This window comes from Capra hircus, chromosome 17 (assembly GCF_001704415.2).
Source record: "Capra hircus breed San Clemente chromosome 17, ASM170441v1, whole genome shotgun sequence".
Lineage (NCBI taxonomy): Eukaryota > Metazoa > Chordata > Mammalia > Artiodactyla > Bovidae > Capra > Capra hircus.
In genome coordinates, this window is record NC_030824.1 from 27,654,328 (window position 1) to 27,677,084 (window position 22,757).

The following is a 22,757-nucleotide window of genomic DNA, read 5'->3' on the forward strand; positions in this document are numbered from 1 at the left end:
TTTCTCTGACCAGGGATCAAACCCATGTCTCCTGCCTTGGCAGGTAGATTCTTTACCACTGGGCCCCCAGGGGTGCCCCCCCCCGCCACTCCCTGCCACCTGCTGTTTAGATGGTGCATTTAGTAACAGAGTCACAAAGAGGAGAGTAGACCAACTGCCTGAGGGATGATGGCAGCACAGCAAATCTTGAATTTCCTCCCGAGATTAAAGACGTATACACAGATATTAGAGATAAGCACTGTGTTTTCCCAATATGCTACAAGTTCACTTTCACATAGATTTATCGTAAGTATCCACCTGTACACGAAATAGACATAGATAGTGTCCCTCCAAAAATCAGTTACATAATAGGACTTTCCAGACAAAAGAAAAGAAATCATGTTGAACTTTCCCCAAAATAAAATCTCTCAGAAATTTTATAAAGCACAAATTACATGCGCTGCTTCCTGAATAAAGAAATATCTTGTCTCCTCAAATATAGCGTATCTATCATGTCTAACTTATGTAGTTAATCATAAAGAGTGTCTTTGCTATTGCACATGCTTTCAATCATTAGTAAGTTATTTCTGAAATGCCTACTATATAATCTCTACTGTTCTGGGTACTGGGAATTAATCAATTAATTCCATGGTGGAAAAAAACCCAAGACAGTGCCTGTTTCTTTTTTTAATATATAAATCAATATGTATGTGTAATTAAAGACACAGACAGAGATGAAGTATGTATAAAAAGATAGATATCTCCAGGACTATAGCATAAAGTTACAGAGCAGTGAATAAGCCGTGAGTAAATCTGAAGGTATCGTGAAGAGAAAAAATGCTTTTGTCCTAAGTGGACATCAGCATACCTCGATGCTGTCTTTATTCCCCAGGTGATTCTGAGGTGCAGGAGCGCCCTGGGCCATTTCAGGGATCTTCAGCAAGAACAAAATGCATATCCAGTAGAAATTGGTGAATATATACTCAATAATTTCTATAATTGTAATCACACTGGCCCCACAAAATAGGCCCAGCTGACCACCAACATCTGCTGTAATAAAGCCAATAAAGAAAGTGAATAAATCATGCTTATTCCATAAAAAGCAAATTAAACATTACTAGATTTTAAATTATTTGAAGCTCAAAAGTTAATAATAGCTGATATATGAATATGAGCTAATGGTATTAAGTTTAGCATAAATAATGCAGTAGCAATAAATAATACCTTAGAGTAACATTCACATAATTATCTCAAAAAAGGGAGTGAAAGAAAACATAAATTCTATTTCCAAAAATACAACTCAAGGACTTTGGAGGGTATTAAATCTCAGCAAATTCATAAAACATCCTAGACAATCACACATTCATTTCTAAGTGGAAAACAGAATGGAGAACAGAAATTGGACACCAGGACAGCCTTACTGGTTAATGATACTTTCCAGAAACAGATTTCCAAGCAGTTTATGACCTCAAGTGTCCAAACAATTTCTTTGTAAGCATTTGCAGTATTTCATTGAACTAAGATATATGAACACAATACTGCCTTCTTTTTAACAAGTTTTTCAGCATCTATAAGTCTTTATTGTTTGTGCTTTTTTGTGGCAAAATGTATATAGAATAAAATTAGCCATGTTAGTCAGTTTTAAGTGTACAATTCTGTGGCATTAAGTATATTCCCATTGTCATAAAATCATCACTAGCATCTGTCTCCAGAACTTTCTCATCTTCCCCAGCAGAAACTCTGTCCTCATTAAATACTGACTCATCACTGCCCCCTTCCCCAGTCCCTTGCATCCACCACCCTATTTTTTGTCTGTGAATCTGACTCCTCAAGCACTGCCTTTGTAAATAGATTACCTTACTAATCTTTTGCTCTTTGCCCTGAGCCATTCTTAGGACAATGTTATTTTTGTAAGACCTGGTGATGGATTGAGTATGAACGTGAAAGTTGCTCAGTCCTATCTGACTCTATTGGAGAAGGCAATGGCACCCCACTCCAGTATGTGACCCCATAGACTCTATACAGTCCATGGAATTCTCCAGGCCAGAACACTGGAGTAGGTAGCCATTTACTTCTCCAGGGGATCTTCCCAACCCAGGAATCAAACCCAGGTCTCCCACATTGTAGGTGGATTCTTTACCAGCTGAGCTACCAGGGAAGCCCATCCAAGAGCACTGAGGAGTCTGCATTGTGCTGAGGAGATTGGCTCAGCCACCAGGGTTTGACCTTGGTCACTTAACCTGACTCTGATTCCTGTTCTGTCTGTTCCGCAACCTCCTCTGAGAGACGGTGAGATCTGGAATTCAGCGGTTAAGTTTGCCAAGGACTGAATGATGGAGGAGCATGAACAGGTAGTGTTTGTAACTTAAATGCAGATTTTACTTTTTCAGGTTCTTTGCAGCCCAGTCTGGGTGGAATTTGTTGCAGAGGTCAGTGATGCTGATATTCGACCCAGACATGGGGTTAGATACATCTGGGTGAAGGCAGATGCTGAGTGACCATGAGACCATGCACTGTACCCTGTACTGTGCACAGTCATGGCTGATTCTTTTAACCCCATGGACTGCAGCCCGTCAGGTTCCTCTGCTGTCCGCAGAGTTTTCCAGGCAAGAATATTGGAATGGGTTGCCATTTCCTTCTCCAGGGGATCTTTCGAACCCAGGAATGGAACTCATGTCTCTTGAGTCTCCTACATTGGCAGGCAATTCTTTACCACTGCGCCACCTGGGAAGTCCATGAGCCCTGCCTTATTTGTGAGCACCCCGCTGCATTTGCTGGAGACATGTCCAGAGACTGGAAAGGTGTCAGATTTACATGACAAGTGAAAGACAAGCACCATGGATTATTTTTTCCCATTGATAAGCTAAACCTTAAATATGAAAGGAAAATAAACTGATAGAAATTTTTTTACAATAGAGGAACAGACATTTCTACAAAGAAGACATGCAGATGGCTAACAAACATATGAGAAGATGCTCAACATCACTCATTATCACAGAAATGCAAATCAAAACCACAATGAGGTACTATCTCATGCTGTTCAGAATGGCTGCCATCAAAAAATCTACAAACAATAAATGCTGGAGAGGGTGTAGAAAAAAGGGAACCCGCTTACACTGTAGGTGGGAACTCAAACTAGTACAGCCACTATGGAGAACAGTGTGGAGATTCCTTAAAAAACTGGAAATAGAACTGCCTTACGATGCAGCAACCCCATTACTGGGCAAACACGCCAAGGAAACCAGAATTGAAAGAGACACCTGTACCCCAATGTTCATCGCAGCACTGTTTACAATAGCCAGAACATGGAAGCAACGTAGATGTCCATCAGCAGATGAATGGATAAGAAAGCTGAGGTGCATATACACAATGGAATATTACTAAGCTATTTTAAAAAATGCATTTGAGTCAGTTCTAATGAGGTGGATGAAACTGGAGCCGATTATACAGAGTGAAGTCAGTGAAAAAGAAAAACACCAATACAGTATATTAATGCATATATCTGGAATTTAGAAAGATGGTAACAATGACCCTATATGCAAGACAACAAAAGAGGTACAGATATAAAGAACAGACTTTTGGACTCTGTGGAAGACGGTGAGGGTGGGATGATTTGAGAGAATGGCATTGAAACATGCATATTACCATATGTGACGTAGATGACCAGTGCAAGTTCGATGCATGAAGTAGGGCACTCAAAGCCAGTGCTTGGGACAACCCAGAGGGATGGGGAGGGGAGGGAAGGGGGTTGGGGGTTCAGGACGGGGCGACACATGCACACCCATGGCTGATTCAGGTCAATGTGTGTCAAAAACCACCACAAAATCTAAAGTAATTAGCCTTCAATTAAAATAGATAAATTAAAAAAATTGAGGAACAGCTAGATAATACTTACCAAGTAACTCAGAGACACTCACTGCTTTTTGCTGCTGGGTTATCTTATAGTTTAAGTCACTATAGTTTATTTCAATATTCACAAGATTCTCCCTGGGGATAAAAAAGAGTTAATTGAGCTCAAGATTGTCAGCCCGATTATTTTTTCAGCTTTTGAATTACTTTCTCTTTTTTGGTTACTCATATAAACATTGCCCACACTTAAACATGTGGAATATAATTAAATTTATCTATCTTTGATATTTGCCAACTTCCAATCAAATGAAAAGAAATCTATGGTTCTGCTGATATTTTTGACTTTGTCATTTTGACCATGTACTTGAGGTAAGTGGGCAAGCATATTTCCTCAAACAGTTAGGTATCTTATTTTGTACCTTTAAAATACTTAGACCTAAGGTATGTTGCCCTGTTTATAGCATCAAACCTTGCTTCTGTCACCAGTCACATCTACAACTGGGTGTGGTTTTTGCTTTGGCTCTGTCTCTTCATTGTTTCTGGAGTTATTTCTCCACTGATCTCCAGTAGCATATTGGGCACCTACCAATCAGGGGAGTTCATCTTTCAGTGTCCCATCTTTTTGCCTTTTCATACTGTTCATGGGATTCTCAAAGCAAGAATCCTGAAGTTGTTTGCCATTCCCTTCTCCAGTGGACCACATTCGAAATAAGATTGATTGTATTCTTTGCATCCAGGGATGGAGAAGCTCTATACAGTCAGCAAAAATAAGACTGGGAGCTGACTGTGGCTCAGATCATGAACTCCTTATTGCCAAATTCAGACTTGCCAAACTGAAGAAAGTAGGGAAAACCACTAGACCATTCAGGTACGACCTATATCATATCCCTTATGATTATACAGTGGAAGTGAGAAGTGGATTTAAGGGACTAGATCTGATAGACAGAGTACCCAAGGAACTATGGATGGAGTTTCGTGACATTGTACAGGAGACAGGGATCAAGACCATCCCAAATAAAAAGAAACGCAAAAAAGCAAAATGGCTGTCTGAGGAGGCCTTACAAATAACTGTGAAAAGAAGAGAAGTGAAAAGCTAAGGGGAAAAGGAAAGGTATTCCCATTTGAATGCAGAGTTCCAAAGAACAGCAAGGAGAGATAAGAAAGCCTTCCTCAGTGATCAATGCAAAGAAATAGAGGAAAACAATAGAATGGGAAAGACTAGAGATCTCCTCGAGAAAATTAGAGATACCAAGGGACCATTTCATGCAAAGATGGGCTCAATAAAGGACAGAAATGGTATGGACCTAACAGAAGTAAAAGATATTAACAGGAGGTGGCAAGAATACACAGAAGAACTGTACAGAAAGATATTCACGACCCAGTTAATCATGATGGTGTGATCATTCACCTAGAGCCAGACATCTTGGAATGTGAAGTCAAGTTGGCCTTAGGAAGCATCACTACGCACAAAGCTAGTGGAGGTGATGGAATTTCACTTGAGCTATTTCAAATCCTGAAAGATGATTCTGTGAAAGTGCTGCACTCAATATGCCAGCCAATTTGGAAAACTCAGCAGTGGCCACAGGACTGGAAAAGGTCAGTTTCATTCCAATCCCAAAGAAAAGCAATGCCAAAGAATGCTCAAACTATCGCACAATCACACTCATCTCACACAGTAGTAAAGTAATACTCAAAATTCTCCAAGCCAGGCTTCAGCAATACGTGGACTGTGATATTCCAGATGTTCAAGCTGGTTTTAGAAAAGACAGAGGAACCAGAGATCAAAACGCCAACATCTGCTGGATCATCAAAAAAGCAAGAGAGTTCCAGAAAAATATCTATTTCTGCTTTATTGACGATGCCAAAGCCTTTGACTGTGTGGATCACAATAAACTGTGGACAATTCTGAAAGAGATGGGAATAGCAGACCACCTGACCTGCCTCTTGAGAAACCTATATGCAGGTTAAGAAGCAACAGTTAGAATTGGACATGGAACAACAGACTGGTTCCGAATAGGAAAAGGAGTATGTCAAGGCTGTGTATTCTCACCCTGCTTATTTAACTTCTGTGCAGAGTACATCATGAGAAATGCTGGGCTCAAAGAAGCACAAGCTGGAATCAAGATTGCCAGGAGAAATATCAATAACTTCAGATATGCAGATGATACCACCTTTATGCCAGAAAGTGAAGAACTAAAGAGCCTCTTGAAGAAAGTGAAAGAGGAGACTGAAAAAGTTGGCATAAAGATCAACAGTATCATGCCATCCGGTCCTATCATTTCATGGCAAATATATGGGGAAACAGTGGAAACAGTGGCTTTATTTTTTGGGGTCCAAAATCACTGCAGCTGGTGACTGCAGCCATGAAATTAAAAGACGCTTACTCCTTGAAAGGAAAGTTATGACCAACCTAGACAGCATATTAAAAACCAGAGACATTACTTAGCCAGCAAAGGTCAGTCTCATCAAGGCTATAGCTTTTCCAGTAATCATGTATGGATGTGAGAGTTGTACTGTAAAGAAAGCTGAGCACTGAAGAACTGATGCTTTTGAACCGTGGTGTTGAAGAAGACCTTTGAGAGTCCCTTGGACTGCAAGGAGTCCAACCAATCCATCCTAAAGAAGATCAGTCCTGAGTGTTCATTAGAAGGACTGATGCTGGAGCTGAAACTCCAATACTTTGGCCAGTTAATGCGAAGAGTTGACTCATTTGAAAAGACCTTGATGCTGGGAAAGATTGAAGGCAGGAGGAGAAGGTGATGACAGAGGATGAGATGGTTGGATGGCATCACCGAATCAATGGACATGAGCTTGGGTAAACTCTGGGAGCTGGTGATGGACAGGGAGGCCGGGCATGCTGTGGTTCATGGGGTCACAAAGAATTGGACACGACTGAGTGAATGAACTGAACTGAACTGTGTTGCCCTCTGTTGCCCTGGGCTACCCCCCCCCCCCCCGATTAGGAGAGGTTCTGACCACCTTTTGTGACAGTCTTAGCTGACTTATTCTATTCTCAGCCTTTATTCTAACACGGTAGCCCTCACAGGCATAGACAGAAGGTTTGGCAGATGGTCTTTTAATTCCCATTTGACAAAGGTAGTATTTATTTTTGTGTTAGAGGTTGTTTAGTATTGAATTAGATATGACATTGTGTTCAGTACTAATCACTATAGCTTCATTTTAAATGCATTCATGTCATGTTGGTATTTAGGGAAAATAATTTTTCTCCTGACCTAATAACTTTTCTGTGCTTCATTCCTGAGAAACTGGGAAAAGACATTGAAAGTAAATCTCTACTGAGTATATGATTTACAAATGCTTGACTGTGTGTCTAACTTTAATTCAAATCTGGGTCCTGTTCTTTGTGACTTATGTGGTCCTGGAGAAACCACCTTCTTTTCCCGGGTCTTGGTTGCTTCTTCTGTAGTCAGGATTTCAGTTCTGTGGCAAGAAGCAATTAAATAATATATGCAAAGAACTGACACAGAACCTGCATCTATTGTGCTTTTGATAAGTGGTAGTCATTTACATTATATCATTAGTATTTTGGGCAGAGACAGTTTTCTCACTGTTTTCTGGAAATTTTTATATGCAGCCAGAGTGGCTAAATAACTATTTTGAAATAACTCTATGTACACTTACCATCTTCAACCCAGACACTACCTTTAAATTCATTAATACATCGAATTGCCTCTTGGTATTCTACTTGATGTTCAACAGACATTTCAAATATTCCAAGTCAAACTTTAGATATTTCTTCATTTTTAATGCAATAACACTTCACAGCTAATCCATCAGTAAGTATTTGCTTTACCTTCAAATATATCCAGAATCCAACCTCTCACCCATCCACTGAGACCACCTTTGCCTAAACCTCCATCATCTCTCACCTGGATTTTTCCAATCGCTTTCTGGTTTCTCCTACTTCTGACCTTAGTGTACTCCATCTCAACAGATACCCTCCGCTCTTCACACAAGAACCAAGGCAATACTTTTGCAACTTGTAAATCATATCACTTTCCTGCTGAGAGCTCCTCACAGATTCGCCCTCTGTGGCGTTATGAGATTTCTGTCTACCACTGACCTGTTCATGGTGACTGATGCTTACCCATCCTTGGCTATCATCTACTCTGCCTCCTGCCACACCAATTTCCAGGCTATTCTACCCATATATAAGATGCGCTTGTCAGCCTAGGACTTTTCCTGGCATGTGGTTTTCCTTCCTGAAGTGCCTTTTTCCCATTAATATTGAGACCAGCTCTGATATCACCTTAAAGTCTAACAATTTTCAAAGTGTGGTCATAGACCCCTACTGTGCATGCCTGCTTAGTCACTCGGTATCAGATTCTTTGAAACCTCATAAACTGTAGCCTGCCAGGCTCCTCTGTCCATGGGAATCTCCAGGCCAGAATACTGGAGTAGGTTGCCATGCCATCCTCCAGGGGGTCTTCCTGAACCAGGGATGGAACCCACACCTCATGGATTGCAGGTGGATTCTTTACCACTTGAGCCATCAGGGAAGCCCACACAGACCCCTAGGGGTCCCTGTTATCTCTTCTGGAAGTTCACAAAGTCAAAATTATTTTCATAAAATACTGACATGTTATCTAACATTTCCACTATGATTGTTACTTCAAGAAAGCTGCAGTAGCCGCTTCTGATGCGGAACATCATTTTCACTTGAAGGAATGGCTGACGAACTATAGTTCTTAAGAATGTGAAATCTGGCAGAGATTTTCAAAATAATAAACAAAATGAGCTTGTTGCATCAAGAATAACTGATAAGACTTGAGGTCAATAATACATTTTAAGCTTTTAAAATTAAAGCTTAAAAATTAAGCTTTTAAAATTAAAGCTAAAGTTAAAATTCTGGAAAATTTATGTCTGCTATGATGAGCTTGATAACTCAATTTTTAACGACTTTTATGATAGGAAACAGAGAAGGCAATGGCAATCCACTCCAGTACTCTTGCCTGGAAAATCCCATGGATGGAGGAGCCTGGTAGGCTGCCGTCCACGGGGTTGCTGAGTTGGACACAACTGAGCGACTTCACTTTCACTTTTCACTTTCATGCATTGGAGAAGGAAATGGCAACCCACTCCAGTGTTCTTGCCTGGAGAATCCCAGGGACAGCCAGAGCCTGGTGGGCTGCCGTCTATGGGGTTGCACAGAGTCGGACATGACTGAAGCGACTTAACAACAGCAGCATGATAGGAAAAGTAATGTTATTACATTGCAATGTGTATTATATAATAAAGTAGATTGATATTTGGAAAATGCTCATAGCTAAAAGAATTTTTCTAATGCCCAATAAATGATGTTCCAAACCATGCACAAATAAAAGACCCATTCAAAGTGCAAGTTTGTATAAAGTGCAAGTGAGTAGAAATAGAATTGCATATGAAAAATTCACTGATATGTTTTGACATTTCAGAGATGACAGCTTTCAAATGCCACCCCACCCCTTTCTTGTCCTCTAAGAGTTAAAGTGATGAGAAAGCCATGCTCTTCCCCCTTTGGGACCTGGGAAAGTTCAACCACACAGACCCTGGCCCTCATCTCAGATTGTTTGTCCAAGTCCTACCTCAAAACCATAAGGCCAGGCAGACCCAGCTGCCTTTTCTTGTTCTCTCACAAACCAGGAAAAGTTCTGCCCGGGAGCCTGCCCTTCTGTTCACAGAAAGTGTCATATGTGAACAATAAGTATATTTTTCATACCCTCCTGATGCATGTATGGCAGCATGAATCTCAACAGTGCCATCAAATGTTGAAACTGGAGCCTATTATACAGAGTGAAGTAAGCCAGAAAGAAAAACACCAATACAATATACTAACGCATATATATGGAATTTAGAAAGATGGTAATGCTAACCCTGTATGCGAGACAGCAAAAGAGACACAGGTGTATAGAACAGGCTTTTGGACTCTGTGGGAGAGGGAGAGGGTGGGATGATTTGGGAGAATGGCATTGAAACATGTATAATATCATATATGAAACAAATCGCCAGTCCAGGTTCGATGCATGATACTGGATGCTTGGGGCTGGTGCACTGGGACTACCCAGAGGGATGGTACAGGGAGGGAGGAGGGAGGAGCGTTCAGGATGGGGAACACGTGTATACCTGTGGTGGATACATGCTGATGTATGGCAAAACCAATATAATATTGTGGAGTAATTAACCTCGAATTAAAATAAATAAATTTATATTAAAAAAAATAAAGAGTTGACCTCAGTCCCTCTGGGCAAATCACAAAACACATACTGATGTTAACATGCAAGAAGCTAGTCTTGTTGATTTTTGATGTATCATCAAAGAAAAATATCACAATTATCTATAAAGGCTTTAAAAATAGGCCTCCCTTTTTGAACTATACATTTGTTTCATGCAAAGTTGTCTTCATGTTCTCCAACCAAACAACATAGCCCAACAGGTTAAATACGAAAATGAGAATCCAGCTGTCTTCTCTTTTCCGACACTGAAGACACCTACCACATCCTAAAACAATCCTACTCCTCTTCCTAAACATTTTTGAAAATAGTTAATCTTTATAAAAACTTTTACTTATGTTACTGTATAGCACATTCATTATTGTTGTTTTAAGTGAATCAATAAATTTAAGAAGTCACACCTTACTTTCCTAATATGGCAAATATTGATACTTAAAACTCACATGAAGAAGAGCTCATTGGACTCCTCAGTGCTTCTTAAGACTGTAAAGGGACTTTGACACTGACAAGTGTGAGAAGCACTGGGTCTTTGCTCGGCTATCACCCTGCCAGGACAGTCTTACTTGATCTCAGTCCTTCATGCTGAGACCAGCCCTCCCTGACTCTGATTCCTTTTCTTTCCCTTCCCCTCCCAGGCACTCAGCACCATGGCTGGTTGCCCCATATATTTATTGTCCATTTTCACTCCACAGGGCACGTGTGCAGCATGGCAGGGGTTTATCTTTTATGCACAGAAGTATCTCTAGTTTTTAGAGCACTCCAGAATACTGACACACAATAGGCACTCATTTCCAATTTGTGAAATGGACAAATAAGGGAACAAATCAAAGAAGAAAACAACGAATGAATAAATTTATAAATATTTAACCTCTCTGTCTTTTAAACTGAGGTAAAAATCAACTACCTGATGGTTTTCATATGCAACAATAGTTTCATTAAGAAAGATCCTATTATGTAAAGTAATATGTAAATGGGAAAAGATTTTGGAATAGATATATGTATATGTGTAACTGGGTCAGCTGTACATCTGAAACTAACACAACATTATAAATCAGCTATCAGTTCAGTTCAGTTCAGTCGCACAGTCGTGTCTGACTCTTTGCGACCCCGTGAATCGCAGCACGCCAGGCCTATAGTCCAATATAAAATAAAAAGTAAAAAAGAAAAAAAGAATAGGTTCTATTAGCAATGATTCCTGGAATTATGTGGTATCTTTAATAGCTGGGAGGCATGGTTGTAAATCACTCTCCTGATTGTTTACCATTTAGAAATCAATATTCCCAAATAGAATTAATTCAAAATATATCATTAATATGTTTACTTAATTTCCATTGGTTTAACCCTGGGTAACAGGGGAATGTACTGCGTTTCAGTAGCTAAGCAAGGGGTATCATAATATTTGCAAATAATAAAACAGCAGCCAAAGTGAAGGAAAATGATAAAGTTGTTTTGGAAGCTGAGAAATTTTAGCAATATTGCAATCTTTTTGTGATCCAAATTTGCCTGTAAACTGATAATACTGTTTAATTTCCCAAGCACAAAAGTTAGAGCCATTTTCCAAAATTATCTATTTGCGTTTTGGAGAGAAGATAAATTCAACCCCTATAAAAATATCACAAGGTTTACTCAGCTGCTCCAGAGTGAGTGACTTGCTAGTAATTTGGGTCTCTTTGAAACTACATTTCATGGTGATAGGAAAATTTTTCAGAATTTAGATCCAAGAATACTTGTTTATGTCAAGAGGTACAATTATAAAATAAAATCTGGATTTTAATGAGGGTAAGAAGATCAAAGAAAAAATAGAGTGTTTATCCCATTTATAAAACACTAAAAATGCTTCCACATGCTTAAGTTTTAGTGATGGATTAATTGAGGGGAATAATTTTTTTTATAAACCAAATCATTTTATACAAAATTTACTTGAAAATTCATTCAATTAAACAAAAATTTATTTTGCTAATGAAATTGGCCTAAATTGAGCCACAATTCACTTCCATAGGGTCCGCTTCAATCAGGCTCATCTGCTCACCTCCTTCTTGATGGAATCCAGCAACTGCCACTTGGGGCTCCGGACTGGTCATAGTCTTGGGCTGGTTTGTGCCACCACCATCACACTTCATGATTAAGTTAAGAGTGCTTTAAACCCTACTGATGCTAAGCTTTTGTAACTGCTTTCCTAACAAACTGTAGGCTCTTTCCTGGTGGCTCGGTGGTAAAGAATCCACCTGCCAATGCAGGAGATGCAAGTTCGATCCCTGGGTCAGCAAGATCCCCTGGAGAAGGAAATGGCAACTCACTCCAGTATTCTTGCCTGGAAAATCCCATAAACAAAGGAGCCTGGTGGGCTACAGTTCATGGGGTGGTGAAAGAATCAGACACCACTTAGCAACTAAACAATGACAACAAACTCTTCATGTTTTCTGATTAACCACTCTTTGATTTTTGATCTCTGTACACAAAGCAAATTTTTAATTATATATGTGATTCCTAACCCCTGGCTCTGTCTAGGGTTTGGACAGCCCTGAGTCCAGCTGTGTTTGTTTAGCCACTCGCCTTAGCCCTCCCGGCACTGGCCTCTGCTAGTCACAAGCCTGCAAGGTCCCCATGCGTCAGTTATAGGATTAGGTTAATGGGTAGCTACTTACAGTAACATAAATTTTAGGAGAAAAAACAACAATATTCTCTAGAGTAATTTTGTATAACATTGAGGTTTTTTCCTGACTTCACCAATATGTCTCTAAAATAAAGTCCACATCCTCTACATGATAAACAGGGAGCCCAGGAGATTTTTTGCAGCCAAAAAATCACATGAAGTGCTCTTCTCAGGCACAGCTAAGTATAATAGGAATAATATTATAAATACATCAGTTTTCCATATTAAAATGAAATAGAGGCATCTATACTAGAGACAGAAGTCTGACAAAGATATAGCTGCAAATTTTCTAACTTTCTATCTTTTCATCCAACTGTTTAAAGTGATGCCCTATCCACCTCATCTTAATGAAAAGACTTTTTCTTCCTGATTTGAAAGATCATTTTATTGTCTAGGAATTTACATTGGGAGAATGCTTTTTTGTTTGTTTCATTAAAATACATATCAGCTTAAAACCTGAAATATGCTTTCAAAGTCAGATACTTGGCTGTACAAAAGTAAATCCACATTTAATTAATTAATATATTTTATTATAATAGACTTAAATACAAACACCAAATGTATTATATTGATATTTCAGGTCCTCAACTTAAAAATATGAATAAAATACAAAGATAAATATTATGATGCTGCCTGATTTTTAAAACATTTTTTATGAAGTTTGATTTATTTCTGATAGATTGATATAGCAGGAGACCTAATATAATCTTTAGTTCATCAAAATTGTAGTGATGTGTCCCTGTGGAAAATATACAGAGACCAGAGTTTAGGTTTGGGGCATAAATTCTCTGTGTGCCACTAAGGACCTTCACAGGACAGTTCACTTGAAATGCATTAACTTTACTCCTTTCCTCTGTAAAATGAGAATAATTTGTATTCCCTTTAATTAATACAGTTATTAGTATACCCAAACTTTATAAAATATGTGGTTGTGCTTAGCTGCTCAGTCATATCTGACTCTTTATGACTCTTTGGACTGTAGCCCGCCAGGCTCCTCTGTCCATGGGATTCTCCAAGCAAGAATACTGGAATGGGTAGCTGTTTCCTTCTCCAGGGAATCTTCCCAGCCCAGGGATTGACCCCAGGTCTCCTGCATTGCAGGCGGATTCTTTACCATCTGAGCTACCAGGGAAGCCCAAGAATATTGGACTGGGTAGCCTATCGCTTCTCCAGGGTAACTTCCCTGCCTAGGAATTGAACTGGGGTCTCCTGCATTGCAGGAGGATACTTTACCAGCTAAGCTGTAAGGGATTTTCATGTTTTCAGTCATGTTAGCATCATTCCCCAGTTGGGCCAAAAGTGTAAGATCATAAGCAAATTATTCAGTCCTTATTTCACTTTTCACTCAATAAAGTTAAAAGACAAGCTTGAAAGACAAGCTCTTTTCTACCTTTAAAATTCTAGGCTTTCATTGATGATTCACTGCTGTCAGCCCTTGCTTCCTGTGATTGATCAGAATTTCATTCCTGGAGTCTTTGAAAGTAAAGAAAATAAGTATGTTAATTAGAAATAATATACAAGGCTGAAACAAATACCTGATATATTGCTGGCTTTGATTCAACTTCTTGGAAAGATATTTCAAAGCTTTTTGGCTCGGAAAAGTAGAATAAGAAATGAACGCAGGGTATTCTGTTTCTTCACAAGGTACAGGGCAGCTGGAATTGTGTGTTCCCACCGTACACAATCCCTTAACTTCAATGTGGTCTGAGATGAAAATTAGGACAGGATATTTGGAGAAAAAGATTATTTCACAGTGGGGAGGACAGAGCTTTTCAAAATTTTATCATTTCACTTTCACTGTGCAAGAATACTGGGGTGGGTTGCCATTTCCTTCTCAAGGGGATCTTTCTGACCCAGGGAATGAACCCACATCTCCTGCTTGAAGGTGGATTCTGTACAGTCAGAGCCTTTAGGGAAATCCCTATGTTTAAAACAGTGGTTAACAAGTTCAATCACTGCTTCCTTAACGAGTGGTATTTATATTCTGTTTACATTTTAGTACAAATAGAGCAAAGAAGACAATATAAATCAAAGGGGTTAACCTTGAATTCATGGTGTCACTGGATTCATATCTTTGTTAGAAGTAAGAATTTCTTACCAGACAGTCTCTGGGCTTGTTTTCATAAGATATTAGACATTTGGATAAAAGATGGAAAGTTTTTGTGACCTCACATCACCTTGAGAGGAGCTTAGAAACATCATCTTGAAAGTGAGTGACACAGGTTTAAACCAAATGTACTCTTGGGCTTGTTTCAATAAAGACGGTATGCATCGTGCTGTGGGGTGCTGAGGTCCTCGGGGCTGGGGATGCAGTGACTTTCTCACTTAGTTCCCTGTCCTCTGGCTTCTCTTCAGCAACCACAGCACCCTTGTGAGTGTGTCTTGGGAAGGGAGTGGTGTTTGCCCACAGGCACTTTTGGACCAGTGACTGGGCCCATCTTGTTGCTCTTTGTTTTCAGCACATGTTCCAGTTCTTGTTTTCCTTGTGGTTTTGTTACTGAAACTCTTTCCAGTGAATCCTTTGTTCACCAAGACCTTGAATAAGGACCAACTTTGGGCTTGTTTTCTAGATTCTCCTACTGATACTCCTCTGAGAATGACTTTTGTAGGCATCCCTTGGTTCTGAAAGATGACTGGCAATAACCTCCATGTTTTCCCTACACACACACACACACCCACCCACATACACATGCACAGACGCATACATGCACGTGCACGCACAATGCACTCTTCTGATCCCATTTCCCCATAAAACTCCCCCAAGAAGTAACTGCATGCGTGATGTTCCCCCAAACTTCACATTCATCCTTTTTCAGGGAAAGGAAATGACAAGAAATTTGACAATGTAATTTTAACTCCTCACTTAGGAATGTGACTTCTGCATATTCAGCTTGTAAAGCTGTTTAAAAATATCAGATCATTTCTACCCATGCCCATTCCATGAAATATTTTACAGCCATTAAAAGGAGTCTCTGAAATCTAGTCCTGCTTTCCTGGAGTTATTTCTGCAACAGGTTAGATAAGCAAGTTTCATAGAAGAGTATATAGTATGATTCCATTTTAATAAAATAACCAATGACTTAAAATCATAAATAGAAAACTATATTTGTGGAGAAAATTATGGTAGAATGTACTGGAGTGTTAACACTGGTTGAGAGTTAAGGTAAGAGATATATAAGTGAAAAATGCTGTTTAAGAGGAAGCTGTCTCCAGTATGTGTGTAATGTACATTGTGATTCCATTTATGTAAAAACTATCCATGCACACTTATATATAAGTTACATATAGTGAAATGAATGAGGAAAAGAATGATCACCTAAATTGTGACAGTAATTTTCAAAGTGATGCCATTTCTATTGATTTTCAGGTGATTCTTTCCTATTCTGTAATGTTTGAACTAATCACAAGCGTGTTTTATGTATGTAATAAGAAAAACCAACAAAGCTACTTTCATTATAAAAATGTTTACAGTTTTAAAAAATTAGAAGTAAAAACCACAGCTCTCTTACTGGCACTTTGATAGTGCATATCTTTGATTTAGACTTATTTTGAAGTAAGAAAGGCTTTTCATTGTGTTGTACTGAGTAAGCTATTGTTATTAAATTTAAGAACATTGAAAAACTACCTCTTATAGTCTCTCTTGTTTCATTTCTGAACTATCTATAGTATGATTTAAAGTCTTGTATGATTCTGAGCAACCTTCATATAAATCTTGAAAGTAGAGAAATAAATTAAGCCACTTACCGAGTATAGGAGACACACAGTTGTAAAACTTTTGTAGGTCACACTCTATCCCATTTCCTTAAAAATAAAAAGGGTAAATATAGAGACTTTACATTTTACAAAATGAGTGAAATAATGACAAAAACACTCTTCATCTATCCTTTTGCAAAAACTAGTGTGAAAACACAGTACCCGATGAAAATGCACACTGGGAGGAAGAAAATAATGTTTTTGTTTTCTTCCATGTTTCTTTCCATTTATCCAGTTCATTTAAAGTCTTAAGACCCTGATGCTAGAAAGGATTGAAGGCAGGAGGAGAAGGGGGTGACAGAGGATGAGATGGTTGGATGGCATCACTGACTTGATGGACATGAGTTTGAGCAAGCTCCAGGAGTTGGTGACGGGCAATGAAGCCTGGCAGGCTGCAGTCCATGGGGTTACAAAGAGCTGGACGTGACTGAGAGACTGAACTGAACTGCAAGTAGGAATAATGATTTCCAACTCTTCATATCTTTGGAATTTAAACTCACTTTTACACTTGTCGTCTCATTCTTTCCTACGGTGACTGTAAGATATGCAAATCACCATTTTACAAACGAAGAAACCAAGTTTCAGAAAGTGGCTTGCCTAAGCAGTTAGGGGGCTTAGACTCATCTCTTCACCTTCCATCCAGCTCCCTATATCCGTTGATTTAAATATGCATAGACCCACGCACCTGGTGGGGCTGCCTATCTAGTGGTAGGATGGGGCAGGGAAGTAGCACTGTCTGTGGAGCACCTGCTGTGAACCTTGGGACAGAATCAATCTCAATCAGAGCTGGGTTTCATCCCAGGCTGATTCTAAAACTTCAGTCTTTGCATCTTAATGCAGCACTTGTCTCTTGCTATAACCCATGCATCTCTGGGGTGAGCTCAATGTTTATTCAATGGTCCTGAGAACAAACAACAGAGAGTGTCACTTACAGTCTGTGGAGAAGTTCAGCTGACAAGGGGGAAGTGTGCTTTGGGAAGAAGTGAAAATAAAAAAAGAAAACTCTACCTTGAACACTGAGTCTGTGAGAAGTCTCTCTTACCACACTGTGGCTTACTTCTTGAATGATATTTCTCTCATTACCAAGAACAATGTGCTTCCCAGGTGGCTCAGTGGTAAAGAGCCTGCCTGCGATGCAGGAGACGCAGGTTCAGTCCCTGGGTGGGGAAGATCCCCTGGAGGGAGGCACAGCAACCCACTCCAGTATTCTTGCCTGGAGAATCTCATGGACAGAGGAGACTGTCATAGGCCAGGCCACGGGGTCGCAAAGAGTAAGACACGACTGAAGTGACTGGGCACATACACATCAAGAACGATGAAATTTTGGAAATGATCCACATCTGAAAGGCTGGTTTTTAGAACTACCTCTACAATTTGCTAGTGGGAGTTCTTCAGCTAGTTCCTTTAATGTGTATAAATCTCATTCCTCATCTGTTAGCCGACTTGGATAACTAAGTATCAAATCAAACAAGATATATTTCTGTAAGCACCCCAAAGTTTGTGCAAATGTCATGCTTTGTGTTTTACATTTCATTTTGCCTAGTGTCCAGTTCTTATTAGTTATTTCATTTTTGTTTTTTTTTCAGAAATAATACATTTTAAAACTGTGACATTATTTTTCATATATCAATTTGGACCCTTTCCTGTAACTTTGGAATTTTCAGAGCCAGAATTAGCAGTTTTATAGAATGCCAGTTTTGGAGGAGCCACAAGACCAAAAATAAAAATTCTAGAAAGAAGGAAGTGATGATTCTCAAAATATCTGAGAAGCTGTTTGCTGAGTTGCAACCCTTGTTGTAGGGGCAGCATTATCATGTTCATGTGTGAGTGTGTGTATGGTGTGTGTGTGTGCATGCGCATGGGGTGTGTGATGGGCCATCACATGGGGAACTGGTAAACTTGTAGGACCAGACTGGTTTCACCCTTTAAATCACTCTACACTTCTTCATAAATACACTGGAGAATAGGGTGAAGGAAATCTGAATAGAAATATCCAGCTGTTACATGGAGTGAGTTCTGTGTCAAGCAGTTTTGAGACTACCTGCATACTCACTCCATCCCTGTTATGACTTGTCAGGCCATGTAGGTTGGATACATTATGCTGCTCCTCTCTTTCCAGGAGCTGCAGAAGTTAAATGCAAGGCCAGCTCCATCCACCCTGCTCCAATGCCCTGTCCAGGGCTCAGCTCAGACATCCGTGGCTCCGAAAGCATTTCAGACTAGATGCAAAGGGGGACTACAGAGTCTTTCTGACAACAACAAAAAGGTCTCAACAAGGAAATATTCAGTATTGGTAAGAAGATCTACTGTTTCTTTCAAACAGAGAAAATCTTGATGAGCAGCTTAAGAGCACCCAACTGAAAATGTTGAAATCAGATTTGGGGACCGGCTCAGACAACACAAGGCTCTTTTCTTTTCCAGATATCTCTGCTAGGAGGTTTATTTGTCAGGTGGATGGTTTTCCAGCATAGAATTTCTTAAGAATGTGCAACAGCTCTCTGATACCTTTATTTCCATGTTTCAGATTAAGTAAAGAGTTATAGAATGGGACACAGCCTCTATTTACCAGGAAGAAGGAAAGGCAGACATCCACACTGCTTCTTGATGTGCCATGCTTTGCATTCCTGCAAGCAGCCAGAGGTGCTATAGGTCCTGAAGTTCTGCAGTTTCATGTGGGGATTGCACTCTCCCCAAGGATATTCCTGATGGACTGTCTTAAGACAAAATAAACACCCGGGTCAGAAGATCTGTCTGACTCAATACACCCCTTTTCTTTTCTCTCAAGCCTTTGATATTCTTTAGTTGACTACATTTGTCCATTATGCCTACTCTATTAACCTGAAAACCCCTAAAGTTAAGTCTACTGTTTGCGCTTTAATATCCACCCTAAATGCTCTGTGTTGTTCAGTTGTTCAGTCATGTCTGACTCTTTGTGACCTCATGAACTGCAGCATGCCAAGCTCCCGTGTCCTTCACCATCTCCTGGAGTCTGCTCAAACTCATGTCAATTGAATCAGTGATGCCTGTACCTGTAGTGAATCAATAAAATCAGACAAAGTGCTCCAAAACTGAACTCCTACAAGGAAAAAAATCATTTATTGACATATTTTAGCTTATTTATCAACCCACTCACAAAACAGCAACCAAAATTATACACACAAAAAGATCCTTTAAAACAGAATCGAAACATGAGAACAGCTTATGGTTGCCAAGGTTGGGGGAAAATGGGCTGAGAGTTTGGGATTAGCAGATGCAAACTAGTATATATAGGATGGATAAACAACAAGGTTCCACTGTATAACACAGAGAGCTATATTCAATATCCCATGATATATCATAATGGAAAAGAATGCAAAATTGATGTATATATATAGATATATATGTATAACTGAATCACTTTACTGTACAGAAGAAATTAGCACAACATTGTAAATCAACTAAACTTCAATTAAGAAAAGATCCTTTGGTGGTGGTTTAGTCCCACCAAAGATCCTTTACTGAGTACCTAATATGTGCCAGGCAACATGGTACTGTTTTCTTTATATTATTTCACTTAAACCTCAAAGTAACTGATTTGGCCACCTGATGCGAAGAGCTGACTCATTGGAAAAGACCCTGATGCTGGAAAAGATTGAGGGCAGAAGGAGAAGATGGTTGGATGGTGTTGGAGGCTGAGATGGTTGGATGGCATCACCAACTCAGTGGACATGAGTTTGAGCAAGCTCTGGGAGATGGTGAAGGACAGCTTGGAATGCTGCAGTCTGTGGGGTCACAAAGAGTCAGACACAACTGAGTGACTGAACAACCACAGAGTAACTGTGAAAGGACACATTAGCCCTTGGCCCTCAGTGTGCAGAGAAGAGATGGAAATTCAGGAAGTTAATCCAGAAAATTACAGAGCAAGGGGCTGCCAAGTGGAAACCTGTCAGACACTGGGATTCTAAGACCTGCTCTGCCCACTGACTTTTTCCTCCCTAGAAAGTCCCGTTGAGAAAAACCACAGTTCAGCCGCATGGACTTCCTTCTTAATGCCCATTTTCAACTCAAAATTCAAAGTTGACTTGGGTTTGCTGGGCTTCCCAGGACTCACTTACACTATATCCGTGAATTTGGGTTTTGAGCCTCCCAGTAATGGAAACGTATCTGAACGGAAACCATTGAATTTCTGGTGATGTTTGAAATGCAGGAGAGAAAAGAGTTTTAATGAAATGTGTTATTATGTATTTATGGGATCATTACCCCACTGAGGGACACAGCCTCTATTTACCAGGAAGAAGGAAAGGCAGACATCCACACTGCTTCTTGATGTGCCAAGCTTTGCATTCCTTCGAGCAGCCGGAGGTCAGAGTTCCCTCAGACTCTGAATTTTGTGATTATATGTATGTCTTTATTTGATATTTACCTTCACCTGGCGGATGGTCACCCGTGTATGCATTCCCACTGGTGAGGACAAGCCCAAACCATCAAACTGCGGCACCTTCATGGGTGAATGGATTACAAAGGTGATCCCAGCGTCGACGAAGCCAAGGGTTGGGTCATCTGTAAATTCCTCCTGAAACAAACAAGTATTTCTTCTCAGATTACAAATTGATGTCAATTATGCACAAGATGAGTTTGTGCAGAATTTTGTGCAGAGTTACTCTCATGATAGTATTTGAATAACTTAAAAATCAAATACGTCATGTCAATATGAGATCTCCTTTTATATAAAAGCTGTGAAAATTAAACACCTAAAGACCTACTTTTCATGGTTAAGCTACACATCAAGGCCTCAGTCATTTTCTCCCCTTCACCTCTTGCCTGAGGCAATTTGAATAGAAATAGGGAAGGTATGGTATCCTGACTGTCAGCCACCTGTTCCCCTGGCCCTCTCCTCACCTGCCTCTTTAGTTTCTTTCTCCTTGGCTGTTCTCTTTACTTATTTGTCTCAGAAAATCCTTTGGCCTGCTGCTTCTCTTTGCGGTTAAAATATTTGGCCTGACTTAAAATTCAAATTTATTTTCTCCTAAAAGTAAAGACTTACACTACTTCTTTAGCACTAGTGCTTTTCTTCTGTAAATCGTACGTCAGATAAAGAATTTTTTACAAGAAAACAAATATGTATATGTAATTGTTCATTACATAAAAGCATACATTTCAGGAGCTCAAGCTTTGCTTTATTGGTTAGGTTTCTTGGTTGGCTTTCGTATATTATCATAAAACCAAATTTCTGGTTTATCGTTTCTCTTTTTTTTCCTAAGAAGCCAATAATTCTTCATGATTAGGATCAGAAAGGGCTTTTGGAGGCATACTGTGTTTATTCCTGTGACTCTGAGGCAGGAAGAGCACACTCCCAGGGAGGGGTCAGAGTGAGCCTGTTTCACCAACCCACAGCAGCGAGCACAGCTGGAAGGAACCCCAGCAGTGCAGACATGAGCACCAGACGCAGTTCCAGTTCCAAAAGGCAGGACTCAAAGCAGCCGGTTTGTCAGAGAGGCACAAGAAATTTAAGATCAAACTTCCGGTGACTTTATTAGTTATAATTTCAAGTTATAAACAGAAGGGGTGGCCTTGATGAGGGACTAGGATGATTTTTCTTGTGAACGGTTAACTGCACATGCAACAACAATAAACCTGCTCAGTCTTGCGTTTGATACTCAGGACCCTGTTCTCCTAGCCCCCCTGTAACTCTCTAAGAAACACTTAACTGCTAGTCTGGAGAAATAGCTCAGCTCTATTTACTTACTGAACTTCACACTGAATTTGCAGATTTTAATTGCACTCTAAAAACACTGGGGGAAATTCTAGCTTATAGAAGTTATTATATAATATTTGAATTGAACATGTGGCTTATATTTAAGTAACTTGAAAATATCAATGAACTAGATACACAAGTCTGGCTGTGTGTATCACAATGCGCAGTGCTGCGGACTCTTGAATGGAATACAGGGGAAATTATGAAGCGTGGCTTAGGAGAAATTCCTGGAAAGTAACCAATCACCTTGTTCACTTGGACTGGGGAGTAGTTTGGTGAAATTCAGGGGTGCTACCTTTATTTTTCATCTCTTCCATTAATTGTGTGATTCTGAATACTTCATTCAATAGCATTTCAAATCTTCATTTACCAGATCATAACAACGTAGTAGAATACCTCTAAGTGTGTAACACTACAAATGATTGTGCAAGACAGAGGGTGAGGATCAGCCTTGGGTGAGAGTTACACCAGGTAGTCTTGAAGGAACACTTCTGAATTTCTTAGGAGCCTGGACAGCTGCCACCTAGGTCTAAACACTTAGAATCTACTTACGCCAATT

The 22,757-nt window shown here is 39.7% G+C and overlaps 1 protein-coding gene across 1 annotated transcript in view; it reads right to left on the minus strand.

Annotated features, from left to right (window-relative positions):
- ASIC5 (acid sensing ion channel subunit family member 5) overlaps positions 271 to 22,757 on the minus strand; it is a 38,327-nt gene continuing 15,840 nt past the window's right edge. Inside the window, exons 5-11 of the mRNA XM_005691492.3 lie at positions 20,867 to 21,016; positions 19,031 to 19,178; positions 16,456 to 16,512; positions 14,247 to 14,415; positions 3,875 to 3,966; positions 848 to 1,029; positions 271 to 297 (exon numbers count right to left, since the gene is read on the minus strand). Of these exons, the coding sequence (XP_005691549.3) occupies positions 271 to 297; positions 848 to 1,029; positions 3,875 to 3,966; positions 14,247 to 14,415; positions 16,456 to 16,512; positions 19,031 to 19,178; positions 20,867 to 21,016 (825 nt within the window). The remainder of the gene's footprint in view (positions 298 to 847; positions 1,030 to 3,874; positions 3,967 to 14,246; positions 14,416 to 16,455; positions 16,513 to 19,030; positions 19,179 to 20,866; positions 21,017 to 22,757) is intronic.